This window comes from Scyliorhinus canicula, chromosome 16 (genome assembly GCF_902713615.1).
Source record: "Scyliorhinus canicula chromosome 16, sScyCan1.1, whole genome shotgun sequence".
Classification (NCBI taxonomy): Eukaryota; Metazoa; Chordata; class Chondrichthyes; order Carcharhiniformes; family Scyliorhinidae; genus Scyliorhinus; species Scyliorhinus canicula.
Genome location: NC_052161.1, coordinates 92,555,944 through 92,582,952, shown reverse-complemented (window position 1 = coordinate 92,582,952; position 27,009 = coordinate 92,555,944). Strand labels below are relative to the sequence as shown.

General features: G+C 53.2%; 1 protein-coding gene across 2 annotated transcripts in view; it reads left to right on the top strand.

The window, feature by feature from the left end:
* The first annotated feature begins 6,241 nt into the window (after window positions 1-6,241).
* LOC119979512 (solute carrier family 2, facilitated glucose transporter member 1-like) overlaps window positions 6,242-27,009 on the top strand; it is a 52,458-nt gene continuing 31,690 nt past the window's right edge. For both annotated transcript variants that reach the window (XM_038821843.1, XM_038821842.1), the window contains exons 1-2: window positions 6,242-6,743; window positions 16,484-16,582. In XM_038821843.1, coding sequence (XP_038677771.1) covers window positions 6,726-6,743; window positions 16,484-16,582 — 117 coding nt within the window. In that variant the 5' untranslated portion in view covers window positions 6,242-6,725. The remainder of the gene's footprint in view (window positions 6,744-16,483; window positions 16,583-27,009) is intronic.

Below are 27,009 nucleotides of genomic sequence, written 5' to 3'. Positions count from 1 at the left end.
CAAGCACACGCCCACACTCCCTCACGCACACACTCACACACACAGCCTGACTGACACATTTTCTCACACGCCAACACTCTCTCACACACATACTCACTCACAAACAGCCTGACTGACACACACTTACTCACACACAGCCTGACTGACACACTCCCTCAAGCACACGCCCACACTCCCTCACACACATACTCACACACACAGCATGACTGACACATTTTCTCACACACAGACACACTCACACGCACACACTCTCACACACACACTCTCTCACACACACACTCACAAACAGCCTGACTGACACACACTTACACACAGCCTGATTGACACACTCCCTCAAGCACACGCCCACACTCCCTCACATACATACTCACACACACAGACTGACTGACACACTCCCTCAAACACACACTCTTTCATGCGTACACTCTCACACACAGCATGACTGACACATTTTCTCACACACACACACTCACACGCACACACTCACACACACTCACTCACACACATAGTGACTGACACACTCCCTCACACACGCACACACACACCCACACTCTCTCGCACTCACACTGACACACACAGCTTGACTGACACACTCCCTTATGCACGCACACTCTCTCACACACACACTCTCACACACAGCCTGACTGACACACACTCACTCATACAAGCCTGAGTAACGCACCCCCTCACACACACACAGACACTCTCTCATGCACACACTCACACATAGCCTGACTGACACATTTTCTCCCACACACTCACACACTCTCTCGCACACAAACTTACTCACACACATCCTGACTAATACACTCCCTCACACATACACACACACACTCCCTCACATGCACACTTACTCACACACAGCCTGACTGACACACACTCATTCATACACAGCCTAACTGACACACTCGCTCATACACGCTCACTCTCTCAAGCACACACACTCACACACAGCCTGACATACTTCTTTACACAAACACAATCTCTCACGCTCACACTCTCACACACAGCCTGACTGACACATTTTCTCACACACACACACATACACACACTCATTCACACACATCCTGACTAATAAACTCCTTCACATACGGACACTCCCTCACACACACACAGTCACACTGCCGGACTGACACACTTTCTCTCTCTCATACAGGCACACTCACATGCAGACACACACCCACCCTCTGTAGACCTTGGTCCTTCCATAGCCCTGGGACTATAACGCACGTCTCACCCAATACATAGAACACAGGAAAAGCTATTCATACTGTGACTATCGACACATCAAAATGAGTCAGTGTTTCCATGTTAGGAAGTGCCTCAACAGCTTGCCCCGTCTCACTTATTTCTCTTTGTATACTGTCACCTACATTTCTCTATCCCCCTCTGTCTGTCTCTCTTTCTCCATCTCCCTCTCTCTCTTTGTTTCTTTCTCTGTTTTTCTCTCTGTCTCCCTCACTCTCTGTCTCTCTCTCTCACTCTTTCTTTCTCTCCCTCACTCTTTCTTTCTCTCCCTCTCCATCTCTATTTCCCTCTGCCCCTCTCAGTCTGTCTCTCCCTCTCTCTTCATCTTGCTCTCCCTCTGTCTCTCTCTCTCTCTTCTCAGAGTCTCAGTATGAAAATTAAAAAAAAGATAAAGTAGACGTGAAGAGGGTGCAACCTCTTGTGGGACTATCTCGAAGGAGAGGTCATAGTTTTAGGATATGGCGCAGTAGATTTAAAACAGAGTTGAGGAGAAATTACTTCTCTCAAAAGGTTGTCAATCTGTGGAATCCACTACTCCAAGTGCAGTGGATGCTGGGACAGTGGCTAAATCTGAGGAGGAGAGTTGAAGAGTTATGGAGAATGGGCAGGAATGTGAAGTTGATGCCGACAGGTGATAAGCCATGATCGTGTTGAAAGGCAGAACGGGCTCAAGGGGTTGAATTGCCCAACCTTGCTCCCGGTTCCTATGTCTGCTGCCCTTGCCCTAGATGGTAGAGGTCGTGAGTTTAGAAGGTGCTGTTGAAAGAGCCTTGGTAGGGCGGCATGTGGCGCAGTGGTTAGCACTGGAACTGCGGCGCTGAGAACTGAGTTTGAATCCCGGCCATGTGGAATTTTCACATTCTCCCCATGTCTGCGTGGGCTTCACCCCCACAACCCAAAGATGTACAGTGTAGGTGGATTGGCCACGCTAAATTGCCCCTTAATTGAAAAAAATAAATAATTGGGTACTCTAAATTTATAAAAATTAAAAAAAAGAAAGAGCCTTGGTGAGTGGCTGCAGTGCATCTTGTAGATCGGTAGTGGAGGTTAATGTTTAAGATGGTGGATGGGATGCTGATCAAACGGGGCTGCTTTGTCCTGGGTGGTGTTAAGCCACCTTAGGTGGTGAACGTTCAAGAAACGATAATTTGGGCAAATGTAACTTAATTTTAGGAAAGCCAGCGTGGATTTGTTAATGGAAAATAGCGTTTCACTAACTTCCTGGAATTGTTTGAAGAGATAACAGAGAGGATTGATGTGGAGAATACTGTTGATGTGGTGTGCAAGGACTTTGAGAAGGCGTTCGAGACAGTGCCACATGACAGGCTCGTGAGGAAAGTTAAAGCTAAAGTTAAAAGGGATAGCAGCAACGTGGATACGGAAATGCAAGATAATAGGAAGCTGTGAGTAGTGGCCCTGTTTCTGACTGGAGGGAGGTTTGTAGTGGGTGTTCCCTGGGGATCATAGAATCCCTCCAGTGCAAGAAGGAGGCTATTCGGCCCATCAAGTATGCACTGACCCTCCAAAACAGCACTCTAGCTCGGCCCACTCCCTCACCCTATCTCCGTAACCCCACCTAACCTTTGGACACGAACAGCCAATCCACTAACCTGCTCATCTATGGACTGTAGGAGGCAACTGGAGCACCCGGAGTATGTGTGTATGTTTGAGAGTATGTGTGTGTGTGTGTGTGTGTGTGTGTTTGAGAGTATGTGTGTTCGAGAGTGAGTGTGTGTGTGTTCGAGAGTGTGTGTGTTTGAGAGTATGTGTCTGTGTTTGAGAGTGTGTGTGTTCGAGAGTGAGTGTGTGTGTGTTCGAGAGTGAGTGTGTGTGTGTTTGAGAGTGTGTGTTTGAGAGTATGTGTCTGTGTTTGAGAGTGTGTGTGTGTTCGAGAGTGAGTGTGTGTGTTTCAGAGAGTGTTTGAGTGTGTGTGTGTGTGTGTGTTTGAGTGTGTGTTTGAGAGTATGTGTGTATGTTTGACAGTATGTATGTTTTTGAGTGTGTGTGCGTGTGTTTGAGAGTGAGCGTGTGTTTGAGAGTATGTGTGTTCAAGAGTGAGTGTGTGTGTGTTCGAGAGTGAGTGTGTGTATGTTTGAGAGTGTGTGTGTTTGAGAGTATGTGTCTGTGTTTTAGAGTGTGTGTGGGTGTGTGTGTATGTTTGAGAGTATGTGTGTGTGTTTGAGCGTGTGCGCGTGTGTTTGAGAGAGTGTGTGTGTGTGTTTGAGAGTGAGTGTGTGTGTGTTTGAGAATGTGTGTGGGTGTTTGAGTGTGTGCTTTTGTGAGTATGTGTGTATGTTTGAGAGTATGTGTGTGTGTTTGAGAGTGTGTGTTCGAGAGCAAGTGTGGGTGTGTTGAGAGTGTGTACTCGTTTGCGAGTGTGTGTTTGAGTGTGAGTAGTTGAGAGTGTGTGTGTTTGAGTGTGTATGGGCTGGATTCTCCGCACCCCGACGCTGAAATCGTGTTCAGTGACGGGGCGGAGAATCCAGTTTCCTGCACAAAATCGGGACTGAAGCTGGTTCCATGATCTCCATCCCCAATAAGCGGCATACCATTGCCTGAGGCCAGCCCCACTATTCTCCGTGCCCAACCGGCCGAATTCCCAACGCGTGGACCACTAATGGTGGTCCCACCGTCCGTCATACCCGTGTGGTGGCTGCAGACTCAGTCTGAGGCTGCCACAGTTGGGGGAGGGCCTGTTGGATTCGGGGGGGGGGGGGGGGGGGGCCTCATTCGGGACTGGGCTGTTTTTATACGGGCGGTCCGGGTCGGGCGCGCGGTCGATTGGGGGCACTATTTCTGCGGTCCGAGTCCGCCATGGAACACTTTGCGGCCACTGGAGGCTGCCGCCGTGCATATGCGTGGCCTCTGACCCGGAAGTGTGGGGGGGCCATATCGGCAGCTGGTGCTGCAAGCTCCACGACAGCTACCTGCTAGCCCACTGCCAAACTGTGAATCTGGGGCCTTTTAATGGCAGTTTTCCTGCCGTAAAAGACCAGTTTTCATGACTGCGTTGGGACATAGTCCCCAAAACGGAAAATCCAGCCCTTTGTGTTTGTGTGAGAGTGAGTGTTTGTGTGAGAGTGTGGGTGTATTTGAGAGTGTGTGTGTGTTTGAGAGGGAGTGCGTGTGTGTTTGAGAGAGAGTGTGTGTTTGAGAGAGAGTGTGGGCGGAATTTTCCGCTCCCGGGAAAAATCGGGAAGACCGTCTCCAACCCGCGCATGCGCAGCTGACGTCACGACGGCTGACGGCTCAAACCCGCGCATGCACGGTTGCCGTCTTCCTCTCCGCTGCCCCGCAAGACATGGCGGCTTGATCTTGCGGGGCGGCGGAGGGGAAAGAGTGCGTCCCTTTGAGATGCCAGCCCGACGATCGGTGGGCACCGATCGCGGGCCAGTCCCCTCCCGAGCACGGTCGTGGTGCTCACACCCCTCTCCGCCCCCCACAAGCCCCATACTCACCTTTGGCGCGCTGTTCACACCGGCAGCGACCAGGTGTGGTTGCCGCCGGCGTGAACCGGTCGGGAACGGCAGGCCGCTCGGCCCATCCGGATCGGAGAATCGCGGGTTGCCGTGAAAAACAGTGGCCCGCGATTCTCCGAGCGGCGTGTTGCAAAACGCGAAACGCTATTTTGGGGGGTTGGGAGAATCGCGGGGGGGGTGGCAGAGCGGCCCTCCCGCGATTCTCCCACCCGGCGTGGGAGCGGAGAATCACATGCGCGCTTGCCGTCTTCACCTCTGCTTCCCCGCAAGACGTGGCGGCTTGATCTTGCGGGGCGGGGGAGGGGAAAGAGTGTGTCACTTTGAGACGCCGGCCCGACGATCGGTGGGCACCAATCGCAGGCCAGTCCCCTCCCGAGCACAGCCGTGGTGCTCACTCTCCTCTCCGCCCCCACAAGCTTCAAACGGCACTTTGGTGCCCATGTTCACAACGGCAGCGACCAGATGTGGTTGCCGCCGTCGTGAACCGGTCGGGAACGGCAGGCCGCTCGGCCCATCCGGGCCGGAGAATCACCGGTCGCCGTAAAAAACGGCAAGCGGCGATTCTTCCGAGCGGGGGGTGGTAGAATCGCAGGGGGCACCAGGGGGGCGTGTCGTGAGTCGCCCGGCCCTCCTGCGATTCTCCCACCCGGCGTGGGGAGCGGAGAATCGCGCCCGTGTGTTTGAGAGAGAGTGAGTGTGTGTGTGTGAGTTTGAGAGTGTGTGTGTTAGAGAGTGTGTGTGTGTGTGTTTGAGAGAGAGTGAGTGTGTGTGTGATTGTGAGTGTGAGTTTGAGAGTGTGTGTGTTTGAGAGAGTGTGTGTGTGTGAGCCTGTGCAAGAGTGAGTGAGTGTGTGTGAGAGAGTGAGTTAGTGTTTGGGGCCAGCACAGTGGTTAGCACTGTCGCTTCACAGCTCCAGTGCCCCGGTTTGGATCACTGTCTGTGCGGAGTCTGCACATCCTCCCAGTGTGTGCGTAGGTTTCCTCCGGGTGCTCCGGTTTACTCCCACAGTCCAAAGATGTGCAGGTTAGGTGGATTGGCCATGATCAATTGCCCCTTAGTGTCCAAAAGAGAAAGGGGAGGTCGGGTTACTGGGTTCGGGGGAGATTTGGGCTTAAGCATGGTGTTCTTTACAAGTGCCAGTGCAGCTTCAATGGGCCGAATGGCGTCCTTCTGAACTGTAAATTCCATGATTCTAGTGATTGTTTGAAAGTGTATGTGTTTAAGAGTGAGTGTGTGTGTTGTGAGTGTGAGTACGAGAGTGAATGAGTGTATTTGCGAGTGTTTGTGTGTTTGAGAGTACGTGTTTGAGAGTGTGTATGAGTGTACGAGAGTGTGAGTGTGTGTTTGAGAGTGTGTATGTGTGAGAGTGTGTGTATGTTTGAGAGTATGTGATGGAGAGTGAGAGAGTGAGTGTGTGTGTTTGAGAGTGTGTGAGTGATCTTGGATTGCGTGCAGGGAGTGAGAGGGTTAACGCTTACTGCAGGATGTTGGGAACAGTGACAACATGAGCTCCGCCCTCAAAGCTGAGTTACTGGAGTGACGCATTGGAGACGTGTTTGTGAACATGTTCCACATCAGGGGAGAGTCTATAAAATAATCCGCATAGATCAGGAAGCAGTACTGAGTAAAAAGATCGACCGGTAGCACGAGAGAGTGAAAGGGAGTGAGAGGAGGAAGAAACAGGAGACAGAGTGGAAAAAGAGAAGAGAGAGAGATAGACGCAAAGAGAGATAGTCAGTGAGGGACAGACAGATAGACCCGGAAGGGAGACATAGATACTGAGACAGAGAGAGACAGACAGATTCGGGGAGATAGTGGGGTTAGAGAGTTCAGCAGGACGCACAGCTGAAACGATCGCAGTGTCATTGAGAGCAAGGGTCATTGCCGCTGAGGGATTGGCCTCCAATAGTTCGTGCAAGGCCACGAGCCGGAAACTAACAGCAGACTTCATTCACTTTGGATTGAAGCCCTCCGCTCACAGACAGAACCGAAAGGGAGATGGAGGAAGATAATCAGGTGAGTGAAGGTCTGCGTCCAAGTCAGTGGTGTGGGTGTGGGGGGGGGGGTGGGTGAGGGTGGGAGCCTGTGGTTGGGGGTGCGGAGAGGGGGAGGGAGGGTGAGATGAAGGGAAGGGAGAAAGAGGGAGGAGGAGGGAGGAAGGAAGAAGAGGAAAATGAGGAGGAGATGGAAGGAAGCGAGCGAGGGGAGGGAGAAGAGAAGGGGAGGGCCGGAGAGGGAGGGATAGAGGGAAAGAGAGAGGGAGGGTAGAAAAACAAAGACGGAGAGAGAGTGTGTGAGAGAGAGGGAAGGAGAGTGGGGGGGGGGGGGGCAGAGAGGGAGAGGGAGGAATGGAGAGCGAGATCTGAAGGAGAATATGAGCGGACGGGTGATTTGAGAAAGATGGAACTGAGGGGATGATGGGAACAGAAAGGGTGGAGGGAAGGTCGGGTCTGATTTCATGCTCCTTGTCCACTCCAGACTACTGACGGTGCTCCACGTACAGGATAGAGAAAAAGTCAGGGAAAAGCACATGCTGTTGCTTAAAGGTCAGTTAAAGGAGAACTGAGGAAAAGGAGATGGCGAGAGAGAGAAGGGGGTGGGGTGGGCAGGGAAAGAGAGAAACAGGCGGGAAATTAAGAGAGAGGAAGTGGAGATAGAGAGGAAATGTGCAAGGTAGACGCGGAGAGGAAATGTGTGAGAGTGATGGAGAGAGAGAATGTATGAGAGTGATGGAGAGGGAAAGTGTGAGAGTGATGGAGTGACAGAATGTGAGAATGATGGAGATGGAGAGGGAAAGTGAGAATGATGGAGAGAGAATGTATGAGAGTGATGGAGAGGGAAAGTATGAGAGTGATGGAGAGAGGGAATGTGTGAGTGTGATGGAGAGACAGAATGTGTGAGAATGATGGAGAGAGGAATGTGTGAGAGTGATGGAGAGACAATGTCTGAGAGTGATGGAGGGGCAGAATGTGAGAATGACGGAGAAAGGGAACGCGTGCATGTTGGAGAGACAAAGGCCGCGATTCTCCGCTCCCCACGCCGTTGCGGAGAATTCCGCCCTTAGTCTCCCTTTGGGAGAATCGCGCCCAGACTATGTGAAAGTGACGGAGAACGGTAAGTGCGAGAGTGACGGAGAGAGGGTATGAGAGTGATGGAGAGAGGGAATGTGTGGCAGCACAGTGATGTAGTGGTTAGCACTGCTGCCTCAGAGCTGAGGACCTGGATTCGTTAACGGCCCCTGGTCACTGTCCATGAAGGGTTTGCACATTCTCCCCATGTTTGCGTGGGTCTCACCCACACAACCCAAAGATGTGCAGGGCGGGTGAAATGACCACACTAAATTGTCCCTCATTGGGAAAAAAAAGAATTGGGTACTCTAAATTTATTTTTTAAAAAGAGACAGAATGTGTGAGACTGATGGAGTGAGACAGAGAGAATCTGTGAGAGTGATGGAGAGAGGGAATGTGTAAATTCAATTGACAAAGGGATTTTGAGATGCTCAGAACTGGGATAAATACCTGCTTCCTTGGCTAATGGATAAAGATTTATCTGATGCGGCAACTCAGCAATTTATTATCTGGATCAGTGTCATATCAATCAGTGTGTTGTCTAGTTTACATGTGTGTGTGTATATGTACGTGTGTGCGCGCATGTGAGACTGCATGTGAGTGTGTGTGAGTGCATGTGTGAATATATGAGTGTGTGTGCACGTGTGAGTGTGTAAAAGTGAGTGTGTCGACGTGTAAATGTGAATGAGATTGTGTGTGTAATTGAGTAGTACCCCGAGTGGCCGGGGACATGACGGAAACAGGGTGCGGGTTGCTGGAGGGGGGGGAGCATGAATGGGAAGGGAGGCCTGAAAGAAGGCCCATCAGGGGAGCCCCTGTGTCAACCCCACACCTCTCAGTGCCTCCGCAAAACTTGCTCTCCCCCTCCAAAAACATTACGAAGTGTGGGTGGATTGTGATCTGTATCGCAGCAATCTAATCAGCGGAAATCGTATTACGTTTTCAGCCAAAGGTGATGTGAGTGTGTAACTGTGTCTGTAAATGTGTGTGTGTAAATGTAAGTCAATTCTGTGTGTGTAATTGAGTGTGTAGCTGAGAGATAATCTATGTATGCAAACAAGTGTGTAACTGAGTATGTAACAGTAAGAAAGATTCGGTGTGTATACACACCAGTGTAAATGGCTGTAAATGTAAGCGAAATTGTGTGTAAATGTATGCATGCAGATATGAGTCAGATTTTGTGTGTGCATGAAATTCTGTGTGTGTTTGATTGTGTGTGAGAGAGCGTCTGTATGTGTGTGTTTGTGCGTGTATATGCAGGTGAGTGAGTGAACAAGACTAAATAAATGAATGAAACTTTGCTTTGTTAATACACAGGATGTAGGTGTTGCTGGGCCAGGCCCAGCATTTATTACCCATTTCTAAGTTCATAATAATCTTTATTAGTGTCACAAGTAGGCTTACACGAGCACTGCAATTAAGTTACCGTGAAAATCCCCTAGTCACCCACATTCCAGCACCTGTTCAGGTACACAGAGGGAGAATTCAAAATGTCCAATTCACCTGACAGCACGTCTTTCGGGACTTGTGGGAGGAAACCGGAGCGTCCTGAGGAATCCCACGCAGACACGGGGAGAACATTGGGACACTGGCGTTGTGAAGCAGCAATGCTAACCACTGTGGTACCATGCCACCCAGCAAATATTTTGAACAAATAGATTCTGTGGAAATCGAACCCGCGGCACCACTATACCACCATCGCTCACTTCACCCTTTAGAAGTTTGGAATAGACCCTTTGGACTTGACTCTTCAGAAGGTGGTGGGTGAGCCACCATCTTGAATTGAACATGCTGCAGTCTGTGGGGTGTCGGTACTCGCACCATGCTGTTAGAGAGCGAGTTGCAGGTTTCTGACCCAGCGACAATCTGATATATTTCCAAGTCAGGATGGTGAGCGACTTGGAGAGGAACTTGCCGGTGGTGGGGTTGCCCAACTGTCAGGGTTAAAATCTACCCAGCTCCCCAACTTCAGTTTTGCTCTCCATCTCTGACTCTATTTGTCTCTCTGTATTTCTCTCTCCCTTTGTCTCTCTCTCTGTCTGTCTCTCTCCCTGTCTGTCTCTCTCTCTCTCTCAATTCGATCACTCTCTATTTTTCTGTCTCTCTCCCTCTCTCTGTCTGTCCTTGTCTCTCTCCCTGTTTCTGTCTGTCTCTCTCTCTGTCTCTGCCTGTCCCTCATTGACTTTCTTTCAATGTATCTCTCTGTGCGTCTGTCTCTCTGTTTCCGTCTATGTCTCTGCCTGTCTCTCCCTCTCTCTGTTTCTCTCTCCATCTCTGTTTCTCTCTGCTCTGCCTGTCTCTCTATCTCTCTCGCTTGTTTTCCTCTCTGCTGTTCAGTGGAACATGTTGAGAACAAGTTGGATGTTGTAAAGCCAGCTGGGATGGTGCTGAGTGTGAGACACTGAGTGAATTTGAGGTGTGTAATCCTATTATATGTTGATCTGCGAGTAATCTGGATTCCAGCTCACGTGGACACCTGGTCTGAGTCACACACCTCTCCATGCAAATCAGCAGCCCTGCCAACCTGCTTCCCCTGCCACACACAGACACACAACGCCTACTATTTGCACAGCAACTTTTAACCGAGCAAAATGCCTGTAGGATCCTTCACAGGAGCATAAACCAGACAGACATTCAGCACCGAGCCCCCCAAGGAGTTCATAGCGGAGGGCGACCGAAAACCCCTTCGATGGAGATGAAAGCGAGAGGTGGAGAGGTTTAGGGAGGTAATTCAGGAGATTAGGGCCCCCCCACTCAACCCAGGCAGGTGAAGGCCCGCCTGCCAACAATGAAACGATGGGAACGAGTGGATTGAAGATGGCCCTCGACTGGTTGGCTTCCTAACCCCAATGTTTGGGTTTTAATGGCCAAGGCGGCACGCCGTTGGCCGGCGGATTGCCTGGCAACATGGCCAGTGATCAATATTCATGTAAAGTAGAAAGGCTGGCACAATGGTTAGCATTGCTGCCTCATGGCACCAGGGAACCGGGTTCGATTCGAGCCTTGGGTGACTGACTGTGGAGTTTGCACCTTCTCCCTGTGCCTGTGTGGATTTCTTCCGGGTGCTCCGCTTTCCTCCAGTGTTGCTAGTTTCGGTGATATGCGCAGATCTCTTTGCCTGACAATACTCCGAAGGGTTCTGCCATTTACTGCATAATTCCCACCTGTATTAGACCTTCCAAAATGCATTACCTCACAATTGTCCGGATTAAACTCCATCTGCCATTTCTCCGCCCAAGTCTCCAATCTATATCCTGCTGTATCCACTATCCGCAACTCTGCCAATCTTTGTGTTGTCTGCAAACCAGTTACATTTTCCTCCAAATCATTTATGTATACGATGAACAAAGGTCCCAACTCTGATCCCTGTGGAACACCACTAGTCACAGCAAGAAAGTGGTGAACCTTTGGAATTTTTTGCCCCAGGAAGCTGTGGAGGCCGAGACCTTGAACATTTGCTAGGCCGAGATCGGTAGGTTTTTAATCAGTTCGGAAATTAAAGTGTTACTGAGCTGAGGCAAGAAAGTGGACTTAATGAGTGTGAGATCAGCCACGATCTTATCAAAAGGCAGAGCAGGCTCAGGGCCAAATGGCCTCACCCTCTTCCTATTTCTTATGGTCCTGAACCCTCCAACCCTACCCTCCTTGCCAGCCCTAATCCTGGTCAAACACCAGGTTCATGTGTCTCCAAACCCCAGGCCCCTGGCAGCATTGATCCCCATCTGCACTGCTCCCTGGCATTAGAAAAGAGAGCTGCCATGTGTTGGATTGGCATGCCCTGTTGCTCTGGTCCTATTGTCGCCTTGATCAGCTGGCAGCCTTTCCACCCCCTTCACCAAAGCTGGTCTTGTGTCTGGTTTCCTGGTCTGACCGGTTTTTCAGTTTCAGCTGGTTCCTGCAGCCTTGTCGGTGAGCTCAGAATTCCACCGGCATCTCCCACATGCCACACAATAATTGATGCACGATCAATAACTCCCGAAGCGAGGACAATTGAAGGCTTTATTAAACTAGATGTTTCCCCCAGCAACGCAGGTACAGAATGCAGCAGCTAGGGAAACACAGACTCTTGTACTCCGCCTTACTGGGCGGAACCAGCAGGCAGGCTTCACCAATGATCTTACAGTATCAGGTACCTCCAACACCAATGATCTTACAGCATCAGGTACCTCCAACGTAGGTACCGTAATACCCCTAATACCGACTACCACAATAATCCCTCCTCCAATACCCAATATCCACTCCAGTCTCCACACTTAACCAGATCTTTTTGCCTTTCCTATGCCCTTCATGCATCAATTTGATCCTCTCTCAATTCAACTGTTACCCTGAAATCCATCCAATATATCTCCACACTGTCTCTGTGTTCTCTCTCTCTGGGCGGGATCCTCTCAGCCTGGGGCCACCCGGAGAATCCCCGCGACCGGCACAAAGCGCGCCACGCCGTCCCAACACCAGCACGCCATTCTCCGCAGAGCGGAGAATTGGCGCCGGCGTGGTTGGCGCGGCACTGGTTGGGGGCTGCACTACGCGGCAGGCCCGCCGATTCTCAGCCCGGGATGGGCCGAGCGGCCGTCATAAAAACGCCAAGGTCCCCATTCCGTCCACACCTGCTCTCAGCTGGCGGGAACTCGGCGTGGAAGGGTCGGGGGGAACGGCCTGTGGGGAGGGGGGGTCCAACCCCAGGGGGGCCTCCGATGTGGCCTGGCCTGCGATCGGGGCCCACCGATTGGCTGGTCGGCCTCTCTTGCTGGGGGCCTCCTTTCTTCCGCGCCGTCCCCTGTAGTCCTGCGCCATGTAGCGTTGGGACCGGCGAATTGAAGGAAGCCACTGCGCATGCTCGCGTTGGCACCGGTGCCACTGTACATGTGCGCGTTGGCGGCGATGCCACTGCGCATGCGCGGATCCCAGGGCGCCCAGTTCATGCCGGGATTCACAGCTGGAGCGACATGAACCGCTCCAGTGCCGTGCCAGCCATCTTTAGGGGCCTGAATTGGATTGTTGCTTTCTCCCTCTCGCTCTGTCTCTCTGTGTCTCTTATCTATGTCTGTCTCTCTGTCACTCTCTCTATCTCTCTCTCTCAGTGTCTCTCCCTCTCTGTGATTTTCTCTCTGTGACTCTCTCTCTCTGTCTCTCTCTCTGTGTCTCTCTCTCTCTGTCTCTCTCTCTCTGTTGCTCTCTCTCTCTGTCACTATCTCTCTCTCTCTCCCTTGTTACTACTGACATCCTAATAATCCAAAAAAAAAACCATGTCCAACACTTGCATCTATCTCGATCTTTAAAGGATGATTTCACGGCCAATCAGTTCCTTTTGAAGGGTAGTAACTGGTGTAATGTAGGAAACACAAAAGCCGATTCTAGCAACAAAGATTCGACAACCTGCAGCCTAACGGACTGTCCCACGGTGCTTCACACGAGGATGATAAAATAAAGTATGACACAAAGACGTCTAAGGAGAGAGTAGATAAGGTGACCAAACGCGTAGGGGAAAGAGGGGGAGGGTGATGTACTGAGGCAGAGAGGTGCAGTGAGGGTAACGCCCAGCTTGGGGCTCAGGCAGCTAAACCAGGTTGGCACAATTGTCAGAGAGAAAGTCTTGGGAAGCGATAATCAGAGGATTGCAGAGCTGGAGGAGCTTACAGGGGTTGGGGGTCAGAGGCCACAGAGGGATATGGGAGAACTTGGATGAGGATTTTAAAACCAAATCATAGCGTGACCGGCAAAGCCAATCGTAAGGTCGAGCGAGTGGAGGGAGGGCGATGGCTGCACCCAGGACTGGGTGATGCCAGCTTGGATACAGGGTGGGGCAATGGCTGCACACAGGACTGGCTGATGCCAGCTTGGACATGGGGCAGGGGCAATGGGTGCACTGGGTGCTACCAGCTTGCACATGGGGCAGGGGCAATGGGTGCACCTGGCACTGGGTGCTGCCAGCTTGGACATGGGGCGGGGCCAATGGGTGCACCCAGGACTGGGTGCTGCCAGGTCAGACACAGGGCGGAGGCAATGGGTGCGCTCAGGACTGGGTGCTGCCAGCTCAGATACAGGGCTGGGGGCCGTTTGAGCTGAGGTTTACAGAGGGTAGAATGTGGGACAGCAGAGAGCGTTGAAGGGGTTGGGTTTGGAGGTCACAAAGCTCAGGATCAACCTGGGATCTTGTGACTTAGAGAGGCGAGTGCTTTCAGTAATGAGGATGATGTGAACGTGCCGCTCACCTTGCCCACCTCGTCTGTGACTTGGACCCGAACCTTCAGTTTTTACATTCCTCTTTTTATTCTCGCCATCCTTTTTCGATCCCTCGCTCCTGTTGCCAGATCACTGTCCCTTCCCCCTTTCTGGCACAGCCTCTTCACAAATCCTGCCCCCTTGCAACCCTTTCAGCTTCCCTGTGTTAACCCTCCACCTCAAGCTCCTCGCTCATCCTGTGTAGCATCACCCCGCGAGGCATTCACCCCCCCAGAATCCCCCTACCCTGCTCTCTCCCCCTAATCTTTCCCTCCCCTCATCCCTCTGCCGTCCCATTCCACTGGGCACAACCACTACTCACCCTCTGCTGGTGGATTCGCTCTCATTATCCTTGCTCCCCCCACCTTCCTCCAGAGCGTACCAGCATCCCACAGGGCAAACTGTCCCTAATACCCCCTTCTGTGGGCAGCTGGAGGAGGTTACAGAGATAGAGAGTGGTGTCGGATGAAGGAGGTTACAGAGATAGGGAGGTTTGTAGGGGCTGGAGGAGGTTACAGAGATAGGGAGTGGTGTCGGACGGAGGAGGTTACAGAGATAGGGAGGTTTGTAGGGGCTGGAGGAGGTTACAGAGATAGGGAGGGGTGTTAGCCAGGAGGAAGATACAGAGATAGGGAGGTTTGTAGGGGCTGGAGGAGGTTACAGAGATAGGGAGGGGTGTTGACCAGGAGGAAGATACAGAGATAGGGAGGGGTGTTGGCCAGGAGGACGATACAGAGATAGGGAGGGCTGTCGAGGCTGGAGGAGGTTACAGAGATTTAAATATTTTAAAGATATTTTTTAAATTTAGAGGACCCAAATCTTTTATTTTCCAAGTAAGGGGTAATGTAGTGTGGCTAATCCATCTACCCTGCACATCTTTGGGTTGTGGGGGTGAGGCCCACGCAGACACGGGGATAATGTGCAAACTCCACACAGACAATGACCTGGGGCCGGGATTGAACCTGTGTCCTCAGAGCTTTGAGGAAGCAGTGCAAATACTCTGCCACCGTGCCGCCCAGGAAAGTGGACTTAATGAGTGTGAGATGAGCCACGATCTTATCAAAAGGCAGAGCAGGCTCAGGGCCAAATGGCCTCACCCTCTTCCTATTTCTTATGGTCCTGAACCCTCCAACCCTACCCTCCTTGCCAGCCCTAATCCTGGTCAAACACCAGGTTCATGTGCCTCCAAACCCCAGGCCCCTGGCAGCATTGATCCCCATCTGCACTGCTCCCTGGCATTAGGAAAGAGAGCTGCCATGTGTTGGATTGGCATGCCCTGTTGCTCTGGTCCTATTGTCGCCTTGATCAGCTGGCAGCCTTTCCACCCCCTTCGCCAAAGCCGGTCTTGTGACTGGTTTCCTGGTCTGACCGGTTTTTCAGTTTCAGCTGGTTCCTGCAGCCTTGTCGGTGAGCTCAGAATTCCACCGGCATCTCCCGCATGCCACACAAATCTCCGTTCCCACAGATAGACCCCCATAATCCCTCCTCCAATACCCAATATCCACTCCAGGCTTCCCACTTAACCAGTTCTTTTTGCCTTTCTTATGCCCTTCATGTATCAATTTGATCCTCTCTCAATTCAACTGTAACCCTGGAATCCATCCAATATATCTCCACACTGTCTCTCTCTTTGTCGCTGTTGCTTTCTCTCTTGCTCTGTCTCTCTCTCTGTCTCTTTCTCTCTCTGCCACTCTCTGGCATTTTCTGGCAGTTCTGCAGGTTAGAGCGAAACAGCTGGTCTCACTGTAATATGTATTCCCGAGATCTAACCAATGCATGGGATCTAACCCCATCGCCTCGGAGACCTCGGGTGAGCGGCATTGAGTGCTGGTACCCACACACCAGATGGAACAACACTCGTGGTGTGCTTGCCCTCTGGGCAGGGTGGCCTCCTGGCACTGCCAGCCGAGCACTGCCCAAGTAGTACTGCCAGCTGGCAGGGGCACTGCTAGGCAGGTCCTGTTTAGATGCCAGGCCTGGCATTTTTGCACCACGGGGATCTGGCCTGGGAGTGTCCTGTGCAGGTCCGGGGTGGCCGAAGACCCCCTTATAGGTGAGTTGGTGCTGGTGGATAGGGGGGTTCAGGGGTCGCGTTGGGTGATTAAGAGGTAGACACCATTAGAAAATGGCATGGATCTTTTCCTGCACTGAGTTCTTAGTGTAGGAAATGGCACTAAGTGCGGCCTTGACCGTGCATTCGACACTGAGGCTCCCAATCTACCTGAATGGCCATTCGATAGTGAGGTGTTTCTCAGTGCTAATTCGGTTAGATTGAGCCCCATTTCTTTCTCAGAGACACTGCCAGACCTGCTGAGTTTGTCCACAACAATCTGTTCTTACATCTGAATCCTAGTTATGTGTGTGTGTGAGAGACCTGAGACCCCCCTCCTTGGGGTCTGTGAGGGGTGAGAACAACCTGCTGTGATGCCCAGTGCTCTCGATTAACCTTTTACTTTTCCTCCGCAGTCCCGGTTAACTGTTCGCCTCGTCTACGCCGTGTTCGTGGCTGTGATTGGTTCCCTTCAGTTCGGCTACAACATTGGAGTCATCAATGCCCCAGACAAGGTACAGAGTCAATCATCCCGGATTCCTGCTCCTGATCCCTGTCCAATAACCCCTGGGTTAGGAAGGGGTGAATCAGCCCGGGTTCCTGCTCCTGGTCCCTGTCCAGTGATGCTGGGTTAGGGAGGGGGTGAATCATCCCGGGTTCCTGCTCCTGATCCCTGTCCAGTGATCCCTGGGTTAGGGAGGGGGTGAATCAGCCCGGGTTCCTGCTCCTGATCCCTGTCCAGTGACCCCTGGGTTAGGGAGGGGGTGAATCAGCCTGGGTTCCTGCTCCTGTTCCCTGTCCAATGACCCTGGGTTAGGGAGGGGGTGAATCAGCCCGGGTTCCTGCTCCTGATCCCTGTCCAGTGATGCTGGGTTAGGGAGGGGGTGAATCAGCCCGGGTTCCTGCTCCTGATCCCTGTCCAGTGACCCCTGGGTTAGGGAGGGGGTGAATCAGCCCGGGTTCCTGCTCCTGTTCCCTGTCCAATGACCCTGGGTTAGGGAGGGGGTGAATCAGCCCGGGTTCCTGCTCCTGATCCCTGTCCAGTGATGCTGGGTTAGGGAGGGGGTGAATCAGCCCGGGTTCCTGCTCCTGATCCCTGTCCAGTGATCCCTGGGTTAGGGAGGGGGTGAATCATCCCGGGTTCCTGCTCCTGATCCCTGTCCAGTGATCCCTGGGTTAGGGAGGGGGTGAATCAGCCCGGGTTCCTGCTCCTGATCCCTGTCCAGTGTCCCCTGGGTTAGGGAGGGGGTGAATCAGCCCGGGTTCCTGCTCCTGTTCCCTGTCCAATGACCCTGGGTTAGGGAGGGGGTGAATCAGCCCGGGTTCCTGCTCCTGATCCCTGTCCAGTGATGCTGGGTTAGGGAGGGGGTGAATCAGCCCGGGTTCCTTCTCCTGATCCCTGTCCAGTGATCCCTGGGTTAGGGAGGGGGTGAATCAGCCCAGGTTCCTGCTCCTGATCCCTGTCCAGTGATCCCTGGGTTAGGGAGGGGGTGAATCAGCCCGGGTTCCTGCTCCTGTTCCCTGTCCAATGACCCTGGGTTAGGGAGGGGGTGAATCAGCCCGGGTTCCTGCTCCTGATCCTGTTTAGGGGCCTGTTTCGCACAGTGGGCTAAACAGCTGGCTTGTAATGCAGAACAAGACCAGCAGCACTGGTTCAATTCCCGTACTGGGCTCCCCGAACAGGCACCAGAAGGTAGCGACTAGGGGCTTTTCACAGTAACTTCATTAAAGCCTACTTGTGACAATAAGCGATTATTATTATTATATTATTATCCCTATCCAGTGGCCTCTGGGTTAGGGAGGGGGGGGGGGGTGGGGGGCGTGAATCAGCCCAGGTTCCTGCTCCTGATCCCCGTCCAGTGATCCCTGGGTTAGGGAGGGGGTGAATCAGCACAGGTTCCTACTCCCTGTCCAGTGACCCTGGGCTAGGGAGGGGTGAATCAGCCCAGGTTTCTGCTCCTGATCCCTGTCCAGTGACCCCTGGGTTAGGGAGGGAGGTAAATCAGCCCGGGTTCCTGCTCCTGATCCCTGTCCAGTGACCCTGGGTCAGGGAGGGGGTGAATCAGCCCGGGTTCCTGCTCCTGATCCCTGTCCAGTGACCCTGGGTCAGGGAGGGGGTGAATCAGCTCAGGTTCCTGCTCCTGATCCCTGCCCAGTTTGAGTTTTAATGTTGAATGCTGCAGCAGACATTAGCCCTGCATTGACAAAATCTCATTGTCTTTTTACTGGTATGTGTGTCAGAGTGAGGCTGCAGAATGTAATTTGAGCAGCCTGCGTTTGACTCGCTCTCTGACTCCTTCATTCTCTCTTGTGTCCGCGCCTCCTTCTCTTCCTATCTCTGTCTCTCTTTCCCCCTCTCTCGGTCCCTTTCTCTATCCTGTCCTCTCAATCACTCTTCTGTGTCCTCTCTCTCTCTCTCTTCTCCCCCCCCCCCCCCCCCCCCTCTCTCTCTCTGCTCTCTCTCTCCCCCCCCCCCCCCTCTCTCTCTGTCCTCTCTCTCGGTGCTGCAATGACATCTGTCTCGCTCTTTCGTTCTCACTTCCTCTTGCGTTCCCTGAGTCTGCGTCAGATCTGAGACGATGACTCAGGCACACACCCACACCACACACCCCCTGCAACAGCCAATAAGGCAGGATAAATGAGAGACGTCAGTCGGACCATTCCCCTGGGGGGAATCACCGCGCGGCCTGACAGAGTGAATTAAACCCAGCACCAGAACCAGCAGGGACAAGGGGAGGGGACAGAGAGACCCCGGGGACCGAGTTTAAACATCACAATCTGAGTGAGCTCTCTTCAGGAAAGATCAACCTCGAACCCAGTTCAATTAAACAGATCCCCCCCCCCCCCCACTCCCCCCACAGGGATTACCCCCCTCTCCCCCCATCAGAGAGATCCACCCCCCCCAGAGATTCACTCTCCCAATTGAGATCCGCCCCCCCCCCCCCCCCAATAAAGATTCACCCCCAAATTCTCTCTCAATGGGTGGGATTCTCTGGCCTCGTTGCGCTCTGCTCAAGCGTAACAAGGCCAGTGAGTAGCAGGGGAGGCCAAAAAGGAGAACCGCGGCAAGTGGCAACAGTTTGCGATGCAGCCGGCCCGCTCCTGTAGGTGAAATCGGAATCTCGCCGTAGCGAGGCGAGAAACCAATTATCACCACTTAAGCCCAATTTCCACACAATTAACAGGAGCGACCCCATAATCCAACAGCCTCCAGGTGTTCAGCAGCTTTCCCAGCAAGAGCTCACGCTGACGCTGATTAATACTCCTTTTGAAAAATGTAGACCTGACGGAAGGGCTTCTGTGGGGAGCCGATGAGGTGAGTGTGGTCAATGTATTCACCGTAATGCATGCATGATACCATAACCTGTGACCTATGATCTGGAAGTGGTGATATGAACTGCTCCCAGGTACTGTACTGTAACCCCGGTATGGCTCCTCCTCTTGCTCCGCCCACACCGGGGCCATATATAGGCCGGCCTCTTGTGGGCGGCATTCATCTGTACTACTGACTCTGGCTAGGCAAGTTCATGACTAAAAAAGCCTACTGTTCACTCGCTCTCTCTGCCTCGCTGTGAATTGAAAGTATATCAATTTATTAGTCATCGACAGCACTATGGAAGCCGCTCTAAAGCCAGACAGGCTCGAACTCGACGCCCGTGCGTCCGAAGCCAAGGAAATATGCAAACATTGGCTCCGATGCTTCGAGGCCTACCTCGACTCCTCCACAATGCCTCCCACAGAGACTCTCAAGCTGCGACTCCTCCACACCCAGGTGAGCCATCGAATCTCTGTAATGATCAGGAAAGCGGTCACGTACGAGACGGCGGTCGTAACTCTCAAGGCACACTTCGTGAGGACACGTGTGACTCATGGGGGCTGCCATCTTGGCCGCCGGCCCCGACAGACACGTGCAACCGATGGGGGCGGCCATCTTGGTCGCCATCTTCGCCCCAGCCCGACACGTGCGACTCATGGGGGCCGCCATTTTGTGACTCCACCGACCACACAGATTACCTGCAGCTGGGCGCAGTCACCCTCTCCCAGTCACAGATATTTTTCTCTAGGACCCTCCACACGTTAGAAATTCGACACCCCTTGGTCGAGAAGGAAGCACAAGCCATAGTGGAAGCCGTGCGGCACTGGAGGCACTCCTAGCCGGTAGGAGGTTCACCCTCGTCACCGACCAACGATCGGTAGCCTTCATGTTCGACAACGCACAACGGGGCAAAATAAAAAATGATAAAATCTTGAGGTGGAGGATCGAACTCTCCACCTACAACTACGATATCAAGTATCGTCCTGGGAAGCTCAACGAGCCCCAGATGCCCTGTCCCGTGGCACATGCGCCAGCGCGCAATATGACCGACTTCGGGCTATCCACAATAACCTCTGCCACCCGGGGGTCACCCGGCTTACCCACTTCATTAAGGCCTGCAAACTGCCCTTCTCCTCCGAGGAGGTCAAGGCCATGACCAGGGACTGCCAAGTCTGCGCGGACTGCAAACCGCACTTCTACCGGCCAGACAAGTCCCACCTGGTAAAGGCCTCCCAGCCCTTTGAGCGCCTAAGCATTGACTCCAAAGGGCCCCTCCCCTCCACCAACCGGAATATATACTTTCTCAGCGTCATCGATGAGTACTCCCGCTTCCCCTTCGCTGTCCCCTGCCCCGACATGACATCAGCCACCGTAATAAAGACACTGCACAGCCATCTTCACACTGTTCGGTTTCCCTGCCTACATCCACAGTGGCCGCGGCACATCGTTCATGAGCGATGAGCTGCGTCAGTACCTGCTCAACAAAGGCATTGCCTCGAGCAGGACTACGAGCTATAACCCACAGGGAAACGGGCAGGTGGAGAGGGAGAAGGACGACGGTATGGAAGGCCGTTCTTCTGGCCCTTAGGTCTAGAAGTCTCCCAACCCCCCGCTGGCAGGAGGTCCTCCCTGACGTCCTCCACTCCATCAGATCGCTCCTCTGCACAGCAACGAACGAGACCCCTCACGATCGTTTGTTTATCTTCCCCAGGAAGTCCATCTCCGGGGTCTCGCTTCCATCTTGGCTGAAAACTCTGAGACCAGTCCTTCCCCGGAGGCACATGAGGAGCCATAAGACCGACCCCCTGGTCGAGAGGATCCAGCTGCTCCATGCTAACCCCCAGTATGCTTACATCGCGCACCAGGATGGACGGTCAACAAGATACGGTTTCACTACGGACCTGGCGCCAGCTGGCTCCCCCGCCAACAACCCCCCCCCCGCCTACAATGGGGGGGGCAGGGCAGCCACGAACAAACCCCTCCCGCACCGCGGTGTGGGGGGGGGGGGGGGGGGGGGGGCTGGAAGGCATCTTCGAGGCATTAAGGGAGCACCAGCAGGATATAAAGGCGGAGGTAAAAACGGACATTCAGGCCACAATGAACAAAGCAGTGGCCAAGACTCTGGCCCAAAAACAGCTCGCCCTGAGCAGAGCAGAGGCTGGAAGCCCAAGCGGCTACCACCAAGGACATGGAGAAGGCCGCAACCGACCAGAGTGATCGGATCGTGGCACTGGAGAAAGAGGTGGCGACGTGGGTCGCGATGCAGGGCAGTCTGAGGGGTGAAGTGGAGGATCAAGAGAACCGCTCAAGGAGGCAAAACCTGCGGATTGTGGGCCTCCCGGAGGGAATCGAAGGCAGTGACCACATGGTATATGTGGCCCAGATACTGGGCAACCTGGTGGGAAGGGAACTTTTCCCCAACCCACCAGAAATAGACAGGGCACACCAATCACTGTACCCGAAACCCAAAGCTGGGGAACAACAGAGGCCAGTAACAGCCAAACTGCACTGGTACCAGGACCGAGAAAGAATCCTGCGCTGGGTCAGGCAGGCCAAGAACTGTAGCTGGGAAGGACATAGCATTGTGATATATCAGGACATTGGAGCTGACTTGGCCAGGAGACGGGAGGATTTTAACAGTGCAAAAGCAACCCGGTACAAGAACGGCGTACGCTTTGGTATGCTGTACCCAGCGAAGCTCTGGGTCATATACCATGGCAAGGAACACTTCTTCACAGCCCCAGCCAAGGCAGACAAGTTTGTCGTGGAGTGTGGATGGAACAACAACAACAGGGGACATGATAAGGGGCCCCTGGCAAGGAATCACAGCAGGACGACAAGCCAATGCGGGGGTGGGGAGGGAGGGAGGTAGCACCTCTCCCCTAACCCCAAACACATCCTGAGCGAAAAGCAGCAAGCCACCGCCTGAGAGACCGCTTCGGGCGGGGGATCGTGACCTTGTTCAAGGGAATGAGTGCGGTGGAGAAGGGAAAGTGGAGTGGCAAGCAAGAGGAGTGCAGGGCAGGAACTCCAGAGAGCGAACGAGGGAGAAACGAGACAGTAACTCCCGAGAGAGGGGTCTCCACTAGCGAGAAAGCTAACGCCGGAAGCATGCAACAGAGAAAGGCTGCGGCATACCCCCGACAGGGAGGACAGCGCTAGGGAGTTGGGGGGGTGGGGGGGGGATCACACAGCGGGGATGGGGGAACAAAGGGGGAAAAGAGCTGGGCGAAGGGAGACAAAGGGGGGAGCATGGGAAAGGGAGGATGAGGTGAGGACTGGGAAGAAGGGGGGACATAGGAAGTGGGGTAAAAATAGGACCAGAGTGAGAACGGCAATATGCTACAAAGGGCAGCTACCAGGGGCCTGGAGCAAGGAAGCACTGCAAGCAACCACCTAGTAAGGTCTCTGGGTGAAGGGAGACTCCAGAATACAGGGGCCTACCCACATGGCGGACGCACTGGTGGCGGCCATGTTGGGCACCCCTTGGCATTGCTGCCTCACGGCGCCGAGGTCCCAGGTTCAAACCCGGCTCTGGGTCACTGTCCGTGTGGAGTTTGCACATTCTCCCCGTGTTTGCGTGGGTTTCACCCCCACAACCCAAAGATGTGCAGGATAGATGGATTGGCCACGCTAAATTACCCCTTAATTGGAAGAAATTAAGTGGGTACTCTAAATTTATGACAAAGAAAAAAAAATGTCAGCCACCCCTTGGACAAAGGGACACCCCGGAGTGCAGGGGCAGATCCACATGGCGGACGCACAGTTGAGGCCATGCTGGGTGCCCCCGGGACACCCTGGAGTGCAGGGACCTGACTAAATGGTGAGAGCAGTGACAGCGTCCATCTTGGACGGCCCTCTAACAAAGGAAACCCCGGAGTGCAGGGGCGTGTCCACCGGGTAAGTATGGTTAATCCCATAGGAGCGGGGAGACAAAACCCCCACCAGGGTAGTTACCTGGAACGTAAGGGGACTCAATGGCTCAGTGAAAAGATCCAGAGTCTTCACCCACCTAAGAAACATGAAAGCCGACATAGCCTTCCTCAAAGAGAGATATGCCTGAGAGAGGAGGACCGACTGCGGGTAAGGAAGGGCTGGGTGGGACAGACCTACCATTCCTGTTACACGACGAGGGCCAGGGGGGTGGAAATACTGATCACTAACAGGATAATGTTTAAGGCGACGCAGGCGGTTACAGACCCAAGGGACAGTACGTCATGGGCCCTAGCTGGGGCACCGGTAGTACTCGTCAACGTGTGCGCTCCCAACTGGGTCGACACGAAACTCATTAAAAAGACCACGACGGAAATCCCCGACATAACGAATTACTGACTGATCATTGGAACTTTAACTGTGTACAGGACCCATGGACAGACAGGTCAAACCCCAAAACAAGGAAGACCTCGAACATGGCGAAGGAACTCAGTTGTATTATGGAGCAGATCAGGGCAGTGGGCCCTTGGAGGTTCACCCACCCAGGGGAGAAAGAGTTCTCCTTCTCCCCAGTGCACAACATATACTCTCGGATCGACTTCTTTGTAGTGGGGAAATCGGTGCTTCCAGGGCTGGTCAAAGCGGAATACACCACAATCGTAATCTCCGACCACGCTCCACATTATCTGGGTGTGAGGTTGGAGCTGGGCGGGGCCAACGCCCCACATGGAGGTTGGACACTGCCCTACTGGCTGACATGGCTTTCAGTGAGAGGGTATCACAGGCCATAGATGAGTGTACAAAAAACAATCAAAACAGGGAGGTCTCACCCTCCACGTTCTGGAAGGCGCTAAAGGCCGTGATTAGAGGGGGAAGTTATCACCTTCAAAGCGTGAAGAGACAGGGAGGAAAGGATGGCTAGGCAGTAGCTGGTCGATTCCATACTGGAGGTAGACCGTAAATACTCCGAGGCCCCGACCGTAGAGCTCATGGGGGAAAGGCAAAAGCGACAACTAGACTTTGACCTGCTCTGCACGAGGAAAGGAGTGGACCAATTCCGCCAGGCACGGGGGACGCTATACGAACACGGAGACAAAGCCAGCCGCCTGCTGGCACACCAGCTGAGAAAGTAGGCAGCCACTAGAGAGATCGCACAAATTAGAGACAACAGAGGCACATTAGAAACAGACCCAGAAAAGTTAACAAAACCGTTGAGGCCTTTTACCGGGGGCTGTACACTATCAAGGGACTTGGGGATGAAACAGTTCCTTAACGGACTGAACATGCCAGCTGAGGGGGAGGACCGAAAACGGGAACTGGAAGCACCGCTAGAACTGGGAGAGATCATGGACAGCATTAACTCCATGCAGGCGGGGAAGGTGCCAGGACCAGATGGGTTCCCGGCGGCTTCGACAAAGAATTTGTGACAGCACTAGCCACGTACCTGCGGGAGATGTTCACAGACTCGCTGGCGAGGGCCTCACTGCCAAATACACTAGAGCAAGCCTCAATCTCACTAATATCTAAGAAAGACAGAGACGCCACAGAATGCGGGTCGTACAGACCCATCTCACTACTAAACATAGACGCCAAAATACTTGCCAAGATCTCAGTCAAAAGGCTGGAAAACTGCAGGTGGTTGCAGAGGATCAAATAGGCTTTGTCAAAGGTAGACAGCAAACATCAAACATCAGGCGCCTGCTGAGCGTGATCATAACCCCCCCAGGGGAGAGAACACCTGAGGTGATCGTCTCCCTGGACGCAGAAAAGGCCTTTGACATAGTCAAGTGGAAGTACCTCATAGAGATACTGGAGCGGTTTGGGCTCGGACAGGGTTCACCTGCCTGCTTCACTTCCTGGGTGAAGCTCCTGTTCAGCGCTCCCGTGGCGAGTGTACGGACAAACAATACCAGTTCCCAGTACTTCCAGCTACTCAGGGGCACCAAGCATCAATGCCCGTTGACCCCGCTGCTGTTCACCCTAGCGATCAAACCACTAACGATCGCTCTCAGAACAGCAAAAAACTGGAGGGGGATCCAAAGGGGAGGCAGAGAGCACACAGTTTTGTTCTATGCAGATGACGTGCTGCTCTACACCTTGGACCCACAAAGCAGCATGGAAGGAATCATCGCGCTCCTGAAAGAGTTTGGTGCCTTCTCGGGCTACAAGAGCAACATGAGCAAAAGCGAGATCTTCGCGGTGTACCCACAAGGGGAGGGGCAGCACTGGTCGGACTGCCGTTTAAACAAGCCCAACACAAATTGGGCTGTAAATCTGCACTGTAAATTCTATGTAAATTCAAATTCCACTACCTGGGGATCTAAATCGCTCATGACTGGGCGGGGTTTACAAGTGGAACCTGACCAGTCTGACAGAGGAAGTTAAAAAGAACCTGCAGAGATGGAACACACTCCCACTCTCTCTCGCGGGAAGAGTCCAGACGATCAAAATGAACGTACTGCCCAGGTACCTCCTGCCTAGATCCATCCCGATCTGTATCCCCAAGGCCTTTTTCAACTCATTGGATAAATTAATCATGGCGTCTGTATGGGGGAGGAGAATGCTAGGATCCCAAAGAAGGTCTTACAGAAAACAAAGTCCGGGGGCTGGGGGGGGGGGGGGGGGGGTGTCGAGCCCTCCCAAACCTACAGTACTACTGATCAGCGACAGCAGAAAGAGTAATGTGATGGATTAAGGAGCCAGAAGCGAGTGGGTGCGCGCGGAGGAGGCCTCCTGCAAGGGGACCTCACTCTGGGCCCTCACCACCATAGCACTCCCATCTCTGCCCAAAAAACCTCCAGCAGCCCAGTGGTGGTAGCCACCCTCCAGACCTGGAACCAACTACGGCCGCAATTCAGCCTGACCGAAATGTCAGACAAAGCCCCCATCTGCAACCACAGGTTCAAGCCAGCACTCACTGACGCCACCTTTAAAAGGTGGAGACAGGACGGGAGGGGGACACTGACGGTCAGGGACCTATACACCGACGGCAGGTTCACAACACTGGACGAACTGACTGAGAGATTCCAGCTAGCTAAGGGTAACAAACTCAGGTACCTGCAGCTTAAAACTTCCTATGGAAGGAGACAAGGACGTACCCGCGACCACCGCGACAGACGTTACTAGAAGAATTACTGGACAAAAACATTCTAGGCAGAGGAAACTGTAGCGACATGTACGAATGATTGATAGAGAGGGCCAACACTGTACTGGACGCGAAGAGGAGGAAATGGGAGGAAGACTTGGGGCTCGAAATAGGGTGGGGACTCTGGAGCGAAGCACTACAGAGTCAATTCCACCTCCATGTACGCAAAACTCAACCTAACGCAACTAAAGGTGGTACATAGAGCCCACTTAACAAGAACCCAAAAGAGTAGGTTCTTCCCAGAGGTGGAAGACAGATGTGAACGTTGCCAAGGAGGACCGGCCAACCACCCCCACATATTCTGGTCTTGCCCCAGATTTGCTGGGTACTGGACAGCCTGCTTCGAGGTAATGTCCAAAGTGGTGGTGTTGAGGGTGGAGCCATGCCCGAAAGTGGCAGTCTTCGGGGTTTCTGACCAGCCAGATCTATTCAAGGGGAGGAGGGCCAACGCCCTTTCCTTTGCCTCCCTGATCGCCCGCCATAGAATCCTGCTCGGCTGGTGGTCAGCAGCACCACCCAAAGCTGCAGACTGGCTGTCCGACCTATCA